General features: G+C 55.3%; 2 protein-coding genes across 3 annotated transcripts; one reads left to right on the top strand and one right to left on the bottom strand.

Annotated features, from left to right (window-relative positions):
• The first annotated feature begins 1,714 nt into the window (after positions 1-1,714).
• TOR2A (torsin family 2 member A) lies at positions 1,715-5,658 on the top strand. 2 transcript variants are annotated; one of them, XM_060608588.3, is made up of 5 exons: positions 1,749-2,114; positions 2,671-2,936; positions 3,702-3,877; positions 4,577-4,704; positions 4,878-5,658. In XM_060608588.3, exons 1-5 carry the CDS (start codon positions 1,964-1,966, stop codon positions 5,120-5,122), a joined length of 966 nt encoding a protein of 321 aa, XP_060464571.2. In that variant the 5' UTR covers positions 1,749-1,963; the 3' UTR covers positions 5,123-5,658. The 2 variants fall into 2 exon arrangements, with proteins under 2 accessions (XP_060464572.1, XP_060464571.2); XM_060608589.3 differs by lacking the exon at positions 4,577-4,704 and having other exon boundaries at positions 1,715-2,114; positions 4,878-5,131.
• Positions 5,596-17,499, bottom strand: TTC16 (tetratricopeptide repeat domain 16). Its single transcript, XM_060608583.3, is given in 13 exon segments — positions 5,596-6,509; positions 6,913-7,000; positions 8,430-8,606; positions 8,769-8,915; positions 9,448-9,613; positions 11,649-11,790; positions 12,159-12,403; positions 13,044-13,258; positions 15,381-15,510; positions 15,602-15,702; positions 16,676-16,815; positions 16,970-17,063; positions 17,066-17,499. Coding segments are annotated over 13 exon segments (2,469 nt in total). The 5' UTR covers positions 17,252-17,499; the 3' UTR covers positions 5,596-5,871.
• Between the last annotated feature and the right edge of the window lie 115 nt (positions 17,500-17,614).

Below are 17,614 nucleotides of genomic sequence, written 5' to 3'. Positions count from 1 at the left end.
TGGGGTGGAAGGAAGCATCTTTTCTCAGATGAAAAGGGGAAAAAGTGATTCAACGGTAAATAGCCCCTGGGACATTTCAGATTCTACCAGGAGCCAGAGTTACAGCCAATACTAAAATCCAGTCCCAGGGGCGCCTGGGTGGCTCATTTGGTTGAGTGTCAGACTCTTGATTTCACCTCAGGTCATGATCTCGTGGTTCGTGGGTTCGAGCCCCAAATATAAATAAAACCCAGTCCCAGTCCTGGAGGAGCTCACAGACCAGTGGTGGAGATACACGGCTAATTCCAACCAGTGGGAGAAATCCTGGGCAGCCCCTACTAAGGGGAAGCCCAGCTAAGTTTCCCACAAAAGCACTACCAAGCATTTCAGATGTTTGGGGTGGAAGGGTGCTTTTTTTTCTTTTTTAGAGAGAAAGTGCAAGTGAGCAAGGATCAGAGAGAGAGAATCCCACAACGGACTGAGAGAGAGGGAGAGGGAGAGAGACAGAAAGAGAGACAGAGAGAGAGAGAGAGAGAGAGAGAGGCGGGGCTCACCCGCTCGTGCTCGCCTGATATGGTACTCGAACTCAGAAACTCTGAGATCATGCCCTTAGCCGGAGCTGAAGTCAGATGCTCAATGACTGAGCCACCTAGGCACCCGGGCTTTTTGAAATTTCGGATTCCAATTCCCTCTGGAAAATTGAGAACTGGAGGTAGAAGGTACTCCCCCTGGGTCACTGCAGCAGAATGAGGAAGGCTGGAACCTGGGTGTCCTGACCTGGACTTCTTTGAAGTGGCCCCAGAAGGCTTTGTGTGTGTACATGTGTGTGTGTGTGTGTGTGTGTGTACGTGTGTGTGTGTGTGTGTGTGTGTGTGCATGTGCACACGAGTAGGGTAGCTGGGGCAGGGAATCTCTAAAAAGGGCCCTGAAAGCAGTTGTTTTGATTCCATGGATAGGGGAGGTAGGCAATATGGATCAAAACGATTCCTGGCCAGGCTGGACACCTGTGGAGCCTGTTCACTGAATACAAAACTTCTGGGGTCCTTTGCCTTCTAAATCCTTTGACCAAGAGAGGCTGGCTAACATAGTGCATTAGATCTTTGGCAGCAGCTTGACTCGGGTGGCCTTGGACAAGAGGCTTAATCCCTTGGATCCCAATTTCCTCCTCAATGAAATGCGGACAATAACAAGATCAGTTCCTCAGGATTGATGTTCAAGCACTTAGGGCACAGTAGCTGCTAGGTAGGGGATTGCCATGTTTCATACATAATAGATTGTCAATAATCATTTATCGATTACTGAGGCAAAACACTTTGCCTGTATCTCATTGAAATATCACCATCTCTTATTTTAAGTTTATTTATTTTGAGAGAGAAAGAGAGAGAGAGAGAGAGAGAGGTGGAGGGACAGAGGAGGAGAATCCTAAGTAGGGTCCGCACTGTTAGTGAGATCATGACCTGAGCCAAAATCAAGATTCCAACGCTTAACCCACTGAGCCACCCAGGCGCCCCAAAATACACTATTTCTCTTCCTGACAGGCACTGTTATGATCTATAAGGCACCTAACACTAATGGCACGTAGTAGGTGCTCACCAAAAGCTATATTACTGAGCGCTCTTTTATCGTGTAAAAGAAAAAAAGAGCACGGAAAGGGCTCTTTGCAAGTTTTAAGGTGCCGCACAAGTTTTTGCTACAATTGTTACGTCACCCTTTGTGGCATAAACCTTTATTATTCTTTCGGCACGATTATGGTCTCCTAGTTACCGTGGCCGTGGAAACGTGGCCCGCCGTCCTGGATTGGACGGTTCGCGGGCTCCCCCTAGAGGCTACCTTGCGGTTCTGCTGCCGGACGACGGCGCGGGCCTTTCAGAGGGGAGCCGGGAGTTGTAGTCTACGGACAGTGGCTGCCACGGAGTGATGCACGCCGGGAATTGTGGTTCTAGGGAGGGGCGGTTGGCCCAGACCCGGCTCCGGCCTCACCCGTATGGCGGCTGCGACACGCGGCTGCCGGCCCTGGGGCTCGCTCCTCGGGTTGCTGGGGTTGGTCTCGGCCGCGGCCGCCGCCTGGGACCTGACTTCGCTGCATTGCCACTTCGGCACCTTCTGCGAATGTGACTTCCAGCCTGACTTCCAAGGTGAGGAGCCGCAGGAGCGGGGGGGCCGGCGGACCGGGGAGCCTTTGCACCCAAGGGTTGCGCCAGGGCCAGACCTGGAGTGTAGAACCGAGGGCCGGGACACTCGGACTTCCGGATGGCTGGGGCCGGAAGTGGGCCCGGCGTTGCGGGACTGAGAGCCTGGAGCTCCGGACTTGGGGCGTAGGTTTGAGGAAGCCTTTTTGGGGTCCAGGGAGAGCCCTGCCAGGATGGAGAGAGGCATTTGACAGCAGGGCCTTGGTGGGGAGGATTGGGCTTCCACAGGGGAGAAGCCTGCCTCGGGCGTGGTCAGGAGCCTTGGGCCAACCCTGCTGACAGCTCACACCCACTTGGAGCTGAGCTGAGTCAGCTCTCAGGGTGGCTGCTGTAGCCGGAGACCCCAAGGGCCTCACTCCCTTTCTACAGAAAGGGAACGTAAAAATGTCCCGGAACGCAGGGAACCCTCGACCGGGTTTCCAGATAGGACTCCTCCCCACCCCCTTCCGTGACAAGCTTGTGTGTGTCCTCAGCTCTGATTCTGCCCTTCTTGTGGCCCTAGGTCTGGAGTGTGACCTGGCCCAGCACCTTGCCGGCCAGCACTTGGCCAAGGCGCTGGTGGTGAAGGCACTGAAGGCCTTCGTGCAGGACCCAGCCCCCACCAAGCCACTGGTCCTCTCCCTGCATGGCTGGACAGGCACTGGCAAGTCCTATGTCAGCTCCCTGCTGGCGCGCTACCTTTTCCGGGGTGGTCTCCGAAGCCCTCATGTACACCACTTTTCCCCCGTCATCCACTTCCCCCACCCCGGCCACGTGGAGCGCTACAAGGTAGGCTGGTGGCATCCTGGGCCACCATTCACCTGCATGTTGGGGTGCCAGACCCTAGGGAGTGAATGAATCCTCAGTCCAGAGAGGGAGAGTCACTTGCTCCAAGCCACACAGCCAGTTGGAGCCCCAGCCCTCAGGACCCATCATGACCAGAGCTTGAGATGGTGCCATTCTACCTGGCAGGGAGTTCTTGCTTTAAATCCTGGCGGGGGAGGGGGGTGAGGGGCAGTAATGGTACCTTCCTGCCAAGGTTGTTGCCGGGGACACGGGATCATATAGTTGCAGGTATTATTTATTGAGCACTTACCTTTGCCAGACAGCCTGCGTTATCTTCTTTCTGCAAAGCATAGTCCCAATTTGAGGCTCAGAGGAAGCATTCAGTAAATAGTCGCTCTTACTACTATTATTGTTGTTGATTGCAAGGTACTTTGCAGGCTGATCTGTTTCAGCTGTCAATATTACTGGGCAGGTTCAGGGGGCATAAAGGAACCTTCCCCTTTTATGGAAAGTAGGAAGTATCGGAGAATGAGGCCTGATCAGGCTGACGTAAGGCCTGGGTTTGAGTCTCTGTGAGCCTGCTGACTTGCTCTGTGAGCTTGAATAAGTCTCTCGCTTCTCAGGGCCACAGTTTTGCCCGCAGCCCCATGAAAGGATTAGTTTTTTCTGGGAGACCATACCCTCCTGGGAAGAGGATTAGTTTTGGCCTTGGGAAGAAGTCTGGGGTTAGAGGAGCATCTCCCTCAGATTCCTGCCTCTCCCCTGCAGAAGGATCTTAAGAGCTGGGTCCAGGGGAACCTCACTGCCTGCAGCCGCTCCCTCTTCCTCTTTGACGAGATGGACAAGCTGGCCCCAGGCCTGATGGAGGTCCTGCGACCTTTCCTGGGCTCCTCCTGGGTTGTGTTTGGGACCAACTATCGAAAAGCCATCTTCATCTTCATCAGGTGGGTCCAGCTCTGCAGCAGGACCCTTGGACGGGGACACCTGTCCAAGGTCTCAGCTATCCAGTCTTGGCCTGCGGTCCCATAGCAGAATACCTTTCCTCCTCCCACCCCCAGGCCCAGTTGGGCTTTTCCAAAGCCCCTTACACTCTCACTGTGACACTGTTATTCACATTTTGACATTTTCAAAGCCCATTCCAGGCTCAGTCTTTGGGATCTTCACTGTTTGTTTGTGGAAGCCTGCTAGGTTAAGGGGCTTCCCTCTTTTGTGGCCAGGAGGACACAGACCTGGGAAAAACAGGACTGGAATTCTAGTCCCACCTCTAAGAGTCCTAGCTATGTTTCCTTGGGCAAATCACTTCACCTCTCTGAACTCCCATCTCCTTTTCTGCACAGCAGGGCCAATATCAATGCCTCACTGTCCTCCTAGAGGCCGGGGGGAGGGAAAGTCAGTTAAGGGACCCAAAAGTGTTTTGTAAACTCTAAAGTGTGTGGCACATATAGGTGAATTTCCAGGGGTCACGGTTGTAGACACAGGCGCCGGAGAGGGGAAGTGGTGCCTGTGCTGTGTTTTCAGTGTGTTTTTTGGCTCCTGCTGGTACTGAGCTGGGTCCCCAGGCTCAGGTTGTGTTAGGTGGCACGTGGGAAGCAGGGGCCATCCTGCCCCTCCTGAGCCGTGGCCTGCGTCCCCCATGGTTTCAGCAACACTGGTGGTGAGCAGATCAACCAGGTGGCACTGGAGGCGTGGCGCGGCCGCCGGGACCGTGAGGAGATCCGCCTACAGGAACTGGAGCTGGTCATCTCCCAGGCTGTGCTGGACAACCCGCACCGTGAGTTCAGCTCAGGAGGCCCCCCCTGGGGTAACTTCAGCAGGTTGGGGCTTCACCCAGGGCTGGGTCTGATGCTTTGCCCACCGACCTGGTACTTCTCAGCCCACACTTTGGCGCTCCGGGGCTGTCCCTGAGCCCAACGTAGACCCTTCCCCCATTGTCCCTTCCTGCAGATGGCTTCTGGCGCTCAGGCATCATGGAAGAGCATCTCCTAGACGTCCTGGTGCCTTTCCTCCCACTGCAGCGGCACCATGTGCGGCACTGCGTGCTCAACGAGCTGGCCCAGCTGGGCCTGGAGCCAAGGGATGAGGTCGTCCAGGCTGTGCTGGACAGCACCACCTTCTTCCCTGAGGACGAGCAGCTCTTTTCCTCCAATGGCTGCAAAACTGTGGCTTCCAGGATTGCCTTCTTCCTCTGACTCTCTAGATGGCACCCTTGCCCTCCTGGCCAGGCTGTGCAGGAGAGCCCTGGGGCCTCTTCAGTAGGGACTCTTTTCCTGAGCCTCCTGGAGAGTGAGACCCAGAGTCCAAAGTGAAGATGAGGAGGCATGTTGGCCAGGCCATGGGCCAGGGGGCCAGGGCAGGCCCTGGCCTCTTAACTGCTCTCAGGGCATCTTGGCCTTTGCTTCCTTCCCTAGGGAAACCACTGGTGACCCCAGAACTTCAGTGAGCCTTGACCTTGCCCTCCAGCTTGAGCCTTCTTAAAATGTGAATTGTAACTCAGGGACTGTGGCTCATGGCTGCTCCCTCCCTCTTCAGTCTTACTCTTGGCCCCTTGGTCTGGCACCATATTCTCAATCCTCCATTCCATACCCTATGTCCCAGTATCGTAAAGCCAAGCTGAGACTTCTCAGTCTCCATGAACAGATGGACACAAGCTGCCACTTGGGCCTAGTTTTTAAAGTTTTTAATTTTATAAGAGAACAAATGCAATAAACTTAGCCATGGGACCAGAGGAATGTTGGCTGAGGTATCTAATTGCTCTGGAAGGAGGCTATTTTGCTGAGTGCCGGTGAGCGTGTGTGTATGGGGGAAGGGGGTTAGAATCTCTTCCATACCCAGCAAGAAGTGAGGGGCTGAATGGTCCCTTCAGAGAACAATGTAACTGCTAGGGCTGGAGTCCTGGCCAGCCTTGATTTTTCTGGCTGGGGTTTTCTGAGACTTAGGCTCAGGCCCTGGTTACTTCAGTCTTGCTGGAACCTGGGCTCGTGCTCTGGCTCAAACTCTGGGCAGCATCAGTCTTGCTGGGCTTCTGGCATTGGCCCTGAGTGGCCTCAGTGCTGCTGGGGCTCCAACTTGGATCATAGAAATCCTTGGTCTTGCTGGGACTTCGGATCAGTCCCCAGCACTGGCCCTGGGTGGCAGCCTTACTGGGTCCCCAGCTATGGCCATGGGCAGCCTTGGTCTTTCTGAACCTCTGCCTCGGGCCCCTAGTGGCCTTGGTTTTGTTAGGCTTTCGTCGTGCGCATCGGGTGGCCTCTGTCTCGCTGGAACTACAGCTCTGGCCCTGGGCAGCCTCCGTCTTGCTGGGCCTCTGGCCCTGGCCCTGGGCGGCCTTCATCTTGCTGGGCCTCCGGCTCTGGCCTTGGGTGGCCGCGGTCTGGCTGGGCCTCCAGCTCTGGCCCCGGGCGGCCTCGTTTTCTCTGGGGCTGTGGCTCAATTTTAGGTCTTCCCTGTTCTCCAACAGGTCTGAGGATTGAGTCTTCAGCAGTGAGGAGATTGAGGATGTCACAGCAGTGCCCGAGGTGCTCTTGTATTCCTGGCAGGTAGTGGACATCTCTGTCTCTGAGGTGGACAGGGTCCTGACTGGGAAGGATGTGCCAAGGGTACCTGTCAGGCTGCCCTTCGCAGACAGCTCCAGGAAAAGGAGGTGTCCGTCTCACCCTTGCCTATGCCCCACAGGCCTTGCGTGGCCAAGGGGAAGGTCTGCCAGACGACACCAGCCCAGCCCTCCTCGGCAACCCAAGCCCTGCAGGCGGGCCAGGGCTGTAGGATAAGCGGGAGACGGTGAGGACCCCCCTCGTGCAGCCCTCACTGAGGGTTCACCACACCCCTTGCAAAGCGAGGATCCTTACTCCTGCTTTAGAGTCACACAGCTGTAAGAAGCAGAGCCCAGAAGCATCTACGGGCCAGAGAGTCTCTGACCCTGACCTTGGCCCACTCTGCCGCTTTGGTGTACTCAGGGCCGGCAGGAGCGCTGGGGACTTACAGCCGAAGATGCAGCCTGAAGAGGTCTGGCTGAGGTAGCTGTTGGACAGGGACCTCACCTTGCTGGCTGCGGCCTTCGGCTTCTCCTCCTAGGGCAGAGACAGGCAAGGCAGTCACCGGCTGTGGGAGGCCGTGGGCCAGTGGCACAGCTCTGGAAGGAAGACCAGCAGCTTAGAGCTCCTCAAGTGTCCCCAGTTGGGGCTGGGTGGGGGACACGGACAGGCTAAGACTGGCCAGGAAGGGGAGTGGGCAGACCAGACTGGCATGGCACTCTGAGAAAGGGAGTGTTTGGGCAGCTGCTTGGGCCTCAGTTTCAAAAGGCAAATGAGTTCAAGTGTGGGACAGGCTTCTGTAAACGGTAAAGTGCTGTGCCCTGGGGAACAGCTAGTGAAGAATGGAGGAATGTTTTTACACTTTACATGCTTCTCCCATTTCATCCTCCCACATATCTGGGAGGGAACTACCCTCTCATGGTCCAGAAACCCAGGCTACGGGTGCCGCAGCAGCCTGCCCGGGATACGCAGCTAAGAAAGCAGAGAGGCGGGGCTTGAATCCGGGCCTGCAGGACGCCACAGCCAGGCGTGTGGCTGCTGGACCCCTCCGACCCACTCACGCCTGCAGGCTGAGGGGAATGGAAGTGAGGATGGGCAGGCGCTAGCTCTACCTCGCCCCTAGGGAGGGAGCTCACGATGACTTCGGAGGGCACACAAATCAAAGTTCTGCATTTGTGTGTTGCAGCGTGAGCTAAAAAACTAGCGCTGGCTGTTGCCGTTTATGGCAAAGGGATGCTCGTGGTCCGTTTACTCATTTGTAACGTTTCCTCTGAACACAAGTGTACTCGCATCAGCAGTGGAGCGGACAAATCGTGGGGCTTCCACAGGATGGAATTCTCTACAGCGATGAGAATGAGCGGTCAGCTTAGATGCATCTCACCAACAAGCTTAGTGAAAGGAGTCAGACAAGCGGGCACACTGTATCTGTCCACGGGCGTGAACAGACACGTTCATATGTGATGTCAGCAGTCAGGACAGCCTTGGGGGTACACTGGGCTAGGGGAGGGACCTGGCAGGGGGCCTAGGAATGTGGTCTTTCAAAAGATAATGGTGTCGTGGGTGTATTCAGTTTGTGAAAATTCATCAGCTCGCTCCCTTAGGATTTGTGTACTTTTCTATATTTACATTACATTCAATAAAAAAGTTTTTTGAACTGGATTGCAGAATTAAGAAAATCCTGGCACAGCCAGCACACACAGAAGTTAAGAAGGTGAGTGTGGCCAAGTGTGGCAAGGCCTCCTTGTGAGGGGCCCACATCCTCGTGTGCCCTTCCTCAGGGGTGTACCCCTTACTGGTACCATCCCCGTCTCAGAGCAGAATGTCCCCAGCCCGAGTCACACAGCTGAGTGGTGGCAGAGCCAGACCCGGATGCCAGCCTCCAGCCAATCTGCATCCCTCAGCCCTGGCTTGGGGTACGCTCCCCCAGACCTCCAGGGCCCTAGGCCCCAGCATGTGGCACACTCACCTGTTTTTCCTCCTTCTTGGGGGCCTCAGCTTCTTCCTTTGGACCTTCTGGCTTTCCCTCCAGGGTCTGGGGGGTGGTGGCCTTGAGCTCTTCAGAGGTCTCGGCCGAAGGCTGTTCCTGCTTCCACCTGAGCTGCAGGGCCCGTGCCTTGTGGCGCTCTCGCTCCCGCTCCCTGAGCTGCCTGCCAAGCCATGGCCCCAGAGCCCTGGGTAAGCCCCCCGCCAGACTCAGCCCACCAGCCCCGGGGGCTGGAGAATGGCCTGAGAAGGCAGTGGGGTAGGAGGAGTCTTGACCCCCGGCCATTTCCCGCTCCTGGCCCTAGGTCCCCACTTGAGGAACTTGCCCCACGATGCCTTGAGGGATGCCAGCCTGCGGGCTGCTCTCCGACACCCGATCCAGCTGCAACCTGGCCAGGTGGGCCGCCTGGCTGCCGAGCACCTCCTCCACCGACATGCCCGGGAAGAGGTTGGTCATCAGGGGGAGCAGCTGCCAGGAAAGAGCCGGGTGTGGGCCAGGGCAGGGGGCGAAGGGTGTGGCGCTGCCCTGCCCTTGCAGAGCTCTTCTCAGAGCTGACGTGGGAAGCGTTTACAAATTGCGGTTTTTAGAGGGCCAGACCTTCTTGCTCCAGAACTGGGAGGAGCCTGTGAGGAGGCCTACCGGAAGAGAGCACACTGACCCCGACCTGGCCAGCCAACTGCAGGTGCTGGAGCCAGCCTGTGGGGGGTTGGCCTCTAAGTGTGTGCCCTGGGGCAAGGGAACTGACCTCTCTGAACCAACCCTACCCTCTTCACCTGCAAATTGGGGGTGATAATAATGTTACCTGTCTCATGGGGTGCTGAAGAGGGGAAACGGCAATGCGAGTTGAAGTGGCTAGAACAGGACCTGGCACACTGTAAGTGCTTGGCATTGGCCACTGTTAGATTTTCTAGGAAACCAGACTGCTGGGAACAGGGGGTCTCTTTAAGCAACAGTGGGTATTGATTCTGGAGCCCGCCCTCCTGGCCCAGCAGGAACCCACCTTAGGTTGTTTGGGGTTGAGGAGCAGGACGGTGGCAACATCCAGGCGGGCCCCCAGAATGTTCTGCAGGAGCTGCCGGCTCCTGGCACGGTGCAGGTAGTACTGGGCCTTCCGGGGGTTGTGCTGGATGGCCACTGAGAAGTGGCTCTCTGCCTTATGGAACTGCCTGCAGGACACAGTGGGTCACAGGCTGCTGTGAGCTGGGCCGTCTGGAGGGAAATAGCAACTGCTGGGCCCCACTGGGGAGTCTGGGGAAAATGAGGTTGGTCTCTGCTCCCCCAACTCCACCATGCCCCTCTGCTCTTCTAACACTAACACTCTTAATGGCCCCAACACTTAAATGCTAGTATAAGACCCCAATGTAAGTGAATGTTTTTTTTAAAATAAAGCTTATTTATTTTGAGAGAGAGGGAGGGGGAGAAAGTGGGGGGAGGGGAGGGGCAGAGAGAGAGAGAATCCCAAGCAGACTCCTTGCTATCAGCCTGTCAGCACAGATCCCAACGTGGGGCTCCATCTCGAGAACCGTAAGATCAAGATCTGAGGCCAGGGGTGCCTGGGTGGCTCAGCTGGTTGGGCATCCGACTTCAGCTCAGGTCATGATCTCGCGGGTCACGAGTTCAAGCCCCACGTTGGGTTCTGTGCTGACAGCTCAGAGCCTGGAGCCTGCTTCAGATTCTGTGTCTCCCTCTCTCTTTGCCCCTCCCCTGCTCATGCTCCGTCTCTGTCTCTCTCTGTCTCTCTCTCTCTCTCTCACTCAAAGATAAATAACATTAAAAAAAAAAAAAAAAAGACCTGAGCCAAAATCAAATCAGACACTTAACTGACTGAGCCACCCTGGCACCCCTCTAAGTGAATGTTTTTAATATCTATGAGTAAGGAAGACCTTTCTGAGAATGTCACAAACCCAAGAGCTAAAAAGGAGAAAATTAATTTGACTACGATGTAATCCCAAGTTACCGAGTAGCAAAACCACCACAAAGGAACGCTAATAAATAGGAGAAATATATTTTCCCACAGAGGCAGACGATAATTTTCCCAGCCTACAAAGAACTCTGTAACAACAACAAAAAGTTTTAAAGAGCAATTTATCATTAAAAAAAAAAAATCTGGTTGGGACCAGCCATAATGATGAACACGCACAAAAGGTGAAGCAGTGCACTAGCCATTTAAACTTGCAACATAAACGAACTCGAGAGTGTTTCTTTGCCTACTGCATTAGCAGAGTTGAAAATAGTCTTAAAAAAGAAAAGAAGAAAAGAAAACAGTCTTAACACCTGGCACTAAGGAGATTTGGGAAAACGAAGACTCCTTTCCTGGGGGAAGTTTACAGCGGCTTACTATTTGTGGAGAACAACTGGATATTATGGTTTTCTTTTTTAAGTTTATTTCTTTTGAAAGGGAGAGGCAGCGCTAGTGGGGAGGGGCACAGAGAGGGAGAGAGAGAGAATCCCAAGTAGCCTCTGCACTATCAGCATGAAGCCAAGGAGGTGGGGCTCAATCTCACAAACCGTTGAGATCAAGACCTGAGCTGAAATCAAGAGTTGGACACTCAACTGACTTGACCCACCCAGGTGTCCCAAGATACTGTTTTAAAATGTTAAATGTTCACACCCTTTAACACAACAATTTGGCTTCCAGCAATCTAACTGTGGCATTCCTAGTATAATGCATGAAAATGTATATCTTGGGTGCTCATTACGTTATGTATAAAAAAAAAACAAAAACAAACAAACAAAAAAATCCCAGAAAACAGCCCAAATATTCATCATAGAAAGGTGTCTAAAGAAATGAATTGTGGTACTTCCATAGAATGGAATACCATGCAAATAATAAAGAAGAATGATATAGTCGCATATATAATAAGATCGGAAGTCAAAACACAGTTAAACGTTATTTCATTTTGTAAAATGGTACTAATTGTTAATATATACATAGGAGGGGCGCCTGGGTGGCTCAGTCCGTTAGGGCTCTGATGGTGATCAGATGGTGATCTCACAGTTCCTGAGTTTAAGCCCCACACGGAACACTGGAGATATTTTATAAAAAGTGCAATTACCATAACAATATTCTGAAAAAAGTGACTAATTTTTCACAAAAACTTGCCTGGGAGAGCAGAGGATCTCGACCCAGGGTCCCAGCAGGCGGCCTCGAGCCATGCCCCGCCCCCCAGCGCCACGGGGTCCCGCCCACAAGTCACGCACCTGCTCCTATGCTCGCAGAAGCCCATCTTCTCCTGCAGCAGGCCCATGCGGATGTTGGCACCCTCGTCCTGTGGGCTCAGTGCCAGCGCCTGCTGGTAGTCTGCCTCCGCAAAGGTCAGGTTGCCCAGCTGAAAGAAACAATCTGGGGCCCAGGGACCCGGGGACAGGGGGCTGAGTGGGTCCTCAAGCCCAGTGCCCAGGAGCCCCAGCCCCGCTTCCCCACCCCCAGGGGATCCTGAGACTGGTGGCTCCGAACTCCCGTGGGCGGCGGAGGGCACCTGCCGGTGGTGGAGGGTGCCTGCCGTGGTTTGCCTTGCCTCGGGGCACCTTTTACCAGTAGCCTGATTCTCAGCAGTATGAATAGACTGTAGCCCTTGTCTAAGGCAGCACTTCCCAAAGTGTGTCCCCAGGGCACTGAGGCTCTGTCCCTCCTCCCGTCCTCCCTCCTTCGGGGGCCTCAAGTGCCCAGCCCGGACTGGACTTCGAGGGGCAGCGGCAGCCCGCGCTCACCCCCGCGGTTGATGTACAGGCCTTTCTCCTGCTGCTCGTCCCTGAGGGCTTTGTTGAGCAGCAGCACCCCCTCCTGGTAGGCACCCTGCATGTAGCAGTGCACCGCGAAGTCGTTGTAGGCCAGCAGCAGCTGCCGCTGCGCCTGCTGCGCGATGTCCTCCTGGCGCTCGCTCATCATGCCCAGCGCCTTCAGGATGTCCTCCACAGCCGCGTCAAACTCCCAGAGGCGGCGGTACATGATGCCCCTGCGGGGGAGGGGCATGAGGGCCAAGGCACCCCCACCAACCGGGGTGGCCAGCCAGACTGTTGGCCACTCTGGACCATCTTGACCGGGGGAGGTGGCGTGAGGGCCCCCCTCCTCGGCCACTAGCTTAGATGTGGGGCGGGCTCTGGGTTATCACTTGGATAACCTGCTGGTCACTGGTAGTTTCGTTTTACTCAAAAATAGCTTCCACCTTTATTTTTGGGAAGCAGGTGCACGCCAACCTCTATGCAAAAGGCCTTTTTGTACGTGGGGTGGATGTTTTACCCCACTGTTTATATGCACAAACCTAGGTTCAAGGAACTTAAACGGCCCCAAATCGTGTACTGAGTCCTGGGCGGGGGGAAGATTCAAACCCAAGCCTGTCCACTGAGCTGGGCTGAGCCTGCCAGCATGGATGCTCAGCAGGCCTGGGGGGCCAGAATTCCCAGGTTAACTGAGGCGGCTGCCTGCCCCTCCTCTAAGGGAGAGAGCAGCTACAACCTTCTCCCCAGCTTTGACCCTAATGGGTTGTAGGGAAAGATTATTAGAGGCTACATGGGGAAACTGAGGCCTGGGGAGGATCAAGGCCTCTCCTGAGTCCACACAGCACGATCCAAGATGGGCACCTCCCCACACAGTACCGGAAAAGAAAGAGGCCTGGATCCAGAGGGTTGTTCTCGATGGCACAGTTGATGTGCTGCAGAGCGTAATGAAGCTTGCCCTGCACGGCTAGGATCCCGGCATCTTGGCGAGCCTGCTGGGCTTGGTCCACCATCATCTTGAGCAGCACCTTGGCCTGTGGGTGCTTGGGGTCCAACAGCAAGGCTCTTTGCAGGTCTCGATAGCAGAGGCTGGGCTGCAGGGGGCCAACGATGGCATCAGGGCCGCAGGCTCAGCCGAGCTCCGACCCGTCCCGTGGTGAAAGCACACCTCCAGGCCTATAGGGGCCTTTCTCTGGGCAGGCAGGCACCGTGTCCCCCATCCTCAGTGCCCCCGCATTGCTATTCCGCCTTTTGTTTTTGGCCTCATGACGGAAGCAGGGAGCATTATGGGAAAATCCCATCCCAGGCCCCATCCCTGCTGGTCCCTCTCCAGATGTGACCTCAGGGTGAGCCAGGTCAGCCTGAATGGTTTCTGCTGTAGAATGGGGCTGCAGATGCCTCCTCCTTGGAGAACTTCTTCAAAGCTCACTCGAGGTGGGTGGAGGGTGTGTCCTCCTGACCGTGACTGTCATTTCCTCCCTATCCTCCCACGCACATGCCTTCCCCAACTCCCCTGACCTTTAAGCCCAAGACCGCTCTGGCAAGGAACAGATACAGACCTGGGCACAAACAGAAAACATCCCCAGGCAAATACCTTCCACTGGGTAAGCAAATCTGTCAGTGAGTCAACAAACAGTTTTAGCAAGCATTATGTGGCCTGTAGGGTAATTGGTTGGAGGGTGAGCACAGCAAACAGTGTGGACACCACGTGTGAGTGGAAGTCAGGAGGAGGAAGATGGCAGAGGCAAGGGACAGGGCTTTGGAGCAGGTGGGCTTGGGTTCAAAGGCAGCACCAATGAGAGCTGGCTGTGTGACCTTGGACAGGCCCTCTGGACCCAGCTCCTCATCTGTGAAAAGAGGACAATGGGTTGTATCTAAAGGGGGTTACCTCGAGTCTTAAAGACAAGTATGGGTCAAGTGCTTTGAAGGTGTGTACATATGACAGAGGTGGAGGTGGCAGGAGGGGCTGAACTCCCACAGTCGACAATTACTGATAATTACAATAATTATGAGTCTCCTGCCTCGGGAGGAGACTCTCTCACTGAGTCACTGTGGGGCCCAGAAGCCCAGACCCCAGCATGGAGAGTCTCAGGTTTCTGGCTACCCCCAGGATGCACCACCTGGTGACTGAGGTGAACCCACCCAGCCCTTCCTTCGTCCCCCCGAGTTCTCTCACTCCCACGCACCAGGCCAAGCAGGAACACCAGGCATTGTTCTGGATCCTTCCCTTTCCCTCAAGCCCTCTCACGTCCGTCTCTGTTCCTGACTTCCAAAGGACTGTGGGACTTGCCCCTTTCCTGCCACCCCCATGGCCACCCTCCCTTCTACCTTCCTCTCCAGCTGGACGGCACCCAGGCTCCCGGCCTCCCGACCTGCCCCTCCAGCCCAAACTCCACCTGGCAGCCAAAAGGATCTTTTGAAAGCCCACTGCCCCAGGGAGCTCCCCTTTGAGGCTCCTGCTTCCCCAGGAAAAAGTCAGGGTCCTCTTCAGTTCACAAGACCCTGCCTGATGCCCTCTCATACCTGCAGTCCCCTCCTCTCTTGTGACCCCAAGTCTCCCTTGCCCCCAAGCTGTTCCCTATACTGTCTGGCCCCATGCCCAGTGCAGGGCTCCTAAAATGTTCACTGAGGCAAATAAGGAGAGAAAGGGGATGCCTGGGTGGCTCAGTTGGTTAAGCATCCGACTCTTGGTTTTAGCTCAGGTCACGATCTCACATTATGTGAGTTCAAGCCCTATGTCAGGCTCTGCACCTATGCGGAGCCTGCTTGGGATTCTGCCCTTCCCCTGCTCATGCTCTCTCTCCCTCTCAAAATAAATAAATAAGCATTTAAAAAAAAAATAAGGAGACAAAGGAAGGGAGGAGGAAGGGCTGCCTTATCTAATGGATCCTTGAGTGCCCCCACACTCATGAAATCATTCTTTGTGTAATTATCTGCTTAAGGACGTCTCCCCTGGGCTGTGAGTTCCATAAGGGCAGGGATGGCATAGGTTTCTCACCCTGGGGTTTCTGAGGGCCGACACAGGCCTGGCACAGAGCCAGAGCTGAGTGACAACAGGACAACTATGCTGAGTGGTCAGTGACGGCTGGGGACTCTGCCTGGAGAGGACAGTGTCGCCACCACATGGACAGCTTAGCGGCCTCCTGTAATCGCAGGGTATGCTGGGGGCACCCAGGCAGGGGGAGGGCCACCCTCGCCCTGCCCTCCCTGCTCTACCTTCTGGAAGAAGTTGTAGAGCCTGGCCCGGAGGATGTAGATGTCGGCATTGGTCGTGCCAAGCTGCACCTCCTTGGTGACGAGCGAGAGGCAGTCCTGGTGCCGTTTGAGGGCCAGGAGACAGGCCATGCTGAGGGTAGGGGGCAGAGGCACTCTGTCTGCCGGGCGAGAGGGGCAGGAAGGGGCTGCCAGGGGAACAAGGACACATGCCGGGCACTCACCATCGGTAACGGAAGCTGGCTTTCTCGGGCTGGAGTGCAGAGGCTTGCGAGAAGATTTTCAGGGCATCCAGGAAGGCACGCTGTTCGAGCAGGCACTGGCCCTGGGGACACAGAGGGGAGTCACTCCTGCTTGAAACTCAGCAGCACCTATCAGTTGCAGGGGGCACCACTGGGGCAGGAGGGAAGAGAGACAAGAGACAGGGACACGGCCCTTCAGATCTAGGAGAAAATTCAGGGGACAGAGACACAGAGATGGAGAGACAGTGACAGAGATGGAAAGAGATACAGAGCTAGGGAGACACAGCAAGAGAATTATACAGTTGACAAAAACACAATACAGGGGCACCTGGGTGGCTCAGCGTCAGTTGGTTAAGGGTCCGACTTTGGCTCTGGTCATGATCTCATGGTTTGTGAGTTCAAGGCCTGCATCAGGCTCTGCCCTGACCATGCAGAGCCTGCTTGGGATTCTCTGTCTCCCCCCCCCCCCCCGCCCCTTCCTTGTTCATGCTCTCTCTCTCTCTCTCTCTCTCAAAAATAAATAAACATTACAAAAGAGAGGGACAGCAATACAGAAACAGGAACAGAGAGAAACAGCAAGTCTTGGACTTTGTTGGTATTTTGTGACTTAATACTTTTGTCTTGGACTGTGAATGGGGAATGCTCTTACCTTTTTAGTGCCTGAGCCTCTCTAGACGCTAGGTTTGTGTGGCCCAGTACAGTAGCCACCAGCTCGTGTGGCTGTACAAATTTAAATTAATGAATTAAGTAAAACCAAAAAATTAGTTCCCCGGTCACACTGTATCTCAAAGGCTCATCAGTCCCACGTCATCATTGTAATCAGACCACTGTAATCGTCGCAGAAAGCTCTCATTGGGCGATGTTGCGAAACACTTTACCCAGCTCTGGAGGTGGGAGAGGCCATGAGAGGGGCAGCAGGTACGGATGGGACAAGAAGGTCCCTAGAGAGGCGGAGCTGGTCCCTGGAGCAACGAAAACCCCCACAGCCGAAGGGAGAGCCAACAGGCTTGGGTGTGAGGTGGGCGCCCTGGGTGGGCCTGCGGCAGCCCCAGGCACCTGCAGGTAAAGGACGAAGGTAAGCCGCTCCAGGTATTTGGCGTTTTCTGGCTGGAAGGAGTAGGCCCTTCGCAGGTTCAGGGCGGCCGAGGAGAAGTCACAGAGCTGGATGTAGGCCTCGGCGCGTAAAGCGTAGAAGTCTACCTGAGGGAGAGAGGACCCAGGCTGTGTCCGCTCCCCACCGGCCGCTGAGGCCTGATGCTCAGTTACCAGAAGGGACCGAGAGAAGGGGCCTGGCAGGTTCAACGGTGAGGGCAAAGTGCGTGTCAGCAACTGCCCGTGCCCACCGCTCACCAGCTGGGAGTTCAGGTGGAGGGCGCGGGAAAAGTACAGCACGGCCATCTCCCAGTCCTCTCTCTCCAAGCACTGCTGGCCTTGGTGATAGCTGTGTGGGGGGGGGGGGGCAGGAAGCAGAGGGGCTGGCCCTGACTTTGGCCAGCCCAGGGCATACAGCTGCAGCTGCAGGTGGGTTGGGAGGAGGGAGGCTTGGGTGGAGAGACAGGGTTGGGCAGGTAGACAGACACCCAGGGAGAGGAGGCTGGCATTCCTGGAGCTCATCCAGGCCACCATCTTCATCTGCTGGTGTGGGAGAGCCCTGTTACACAGTTGAGTTCACTGAAGCCCAGAGAGGGAGAGTAACCAACCCAAAGCTGTAGGGCATGTCACTGGCTGTGCAGAGTAGGAACCTGGGACCCTGGGACAAGGTAGTCACTCACTACTCCCTGACTTTGAGGGGCACTGTTAATCCCGTGGCCTTTGGCTTTACATCATCGATGTTCTGGAACACCTGGCTGGTCCCAAAGATGCGCTGTAGGGTCCCTTTGGGACTGGATTCACCCATGGCTTTGAGATGTGCTGTGAGGGAGCCGGGTCAAGTTCCAGAGCATCCTAGAACCAAGGGACAGCAAGTTGGGGGGAGGCCTCAGAGATGACCTCTGC

This window comes from Panthera onca, chromosome D4 (assembly GCF_046562875.1).
Source record: "Panthera onca isolate mPanOnc1 chromosome D4, mPanOnc1 haplotype 2, whole genome shotgun sequence".
In the NCBI taxonomy this organism is placed as follows: Eukaryota; Metazoa; Chordata; class Mammalia; order Carnivora; family Felidae; genus Panthera; species Panthera onca.
The sequence above is the reverse complement of the archived record's forward strand: the minus strand, read 5'-3'. Positions and strand labels throughout refer to the sequence as shown.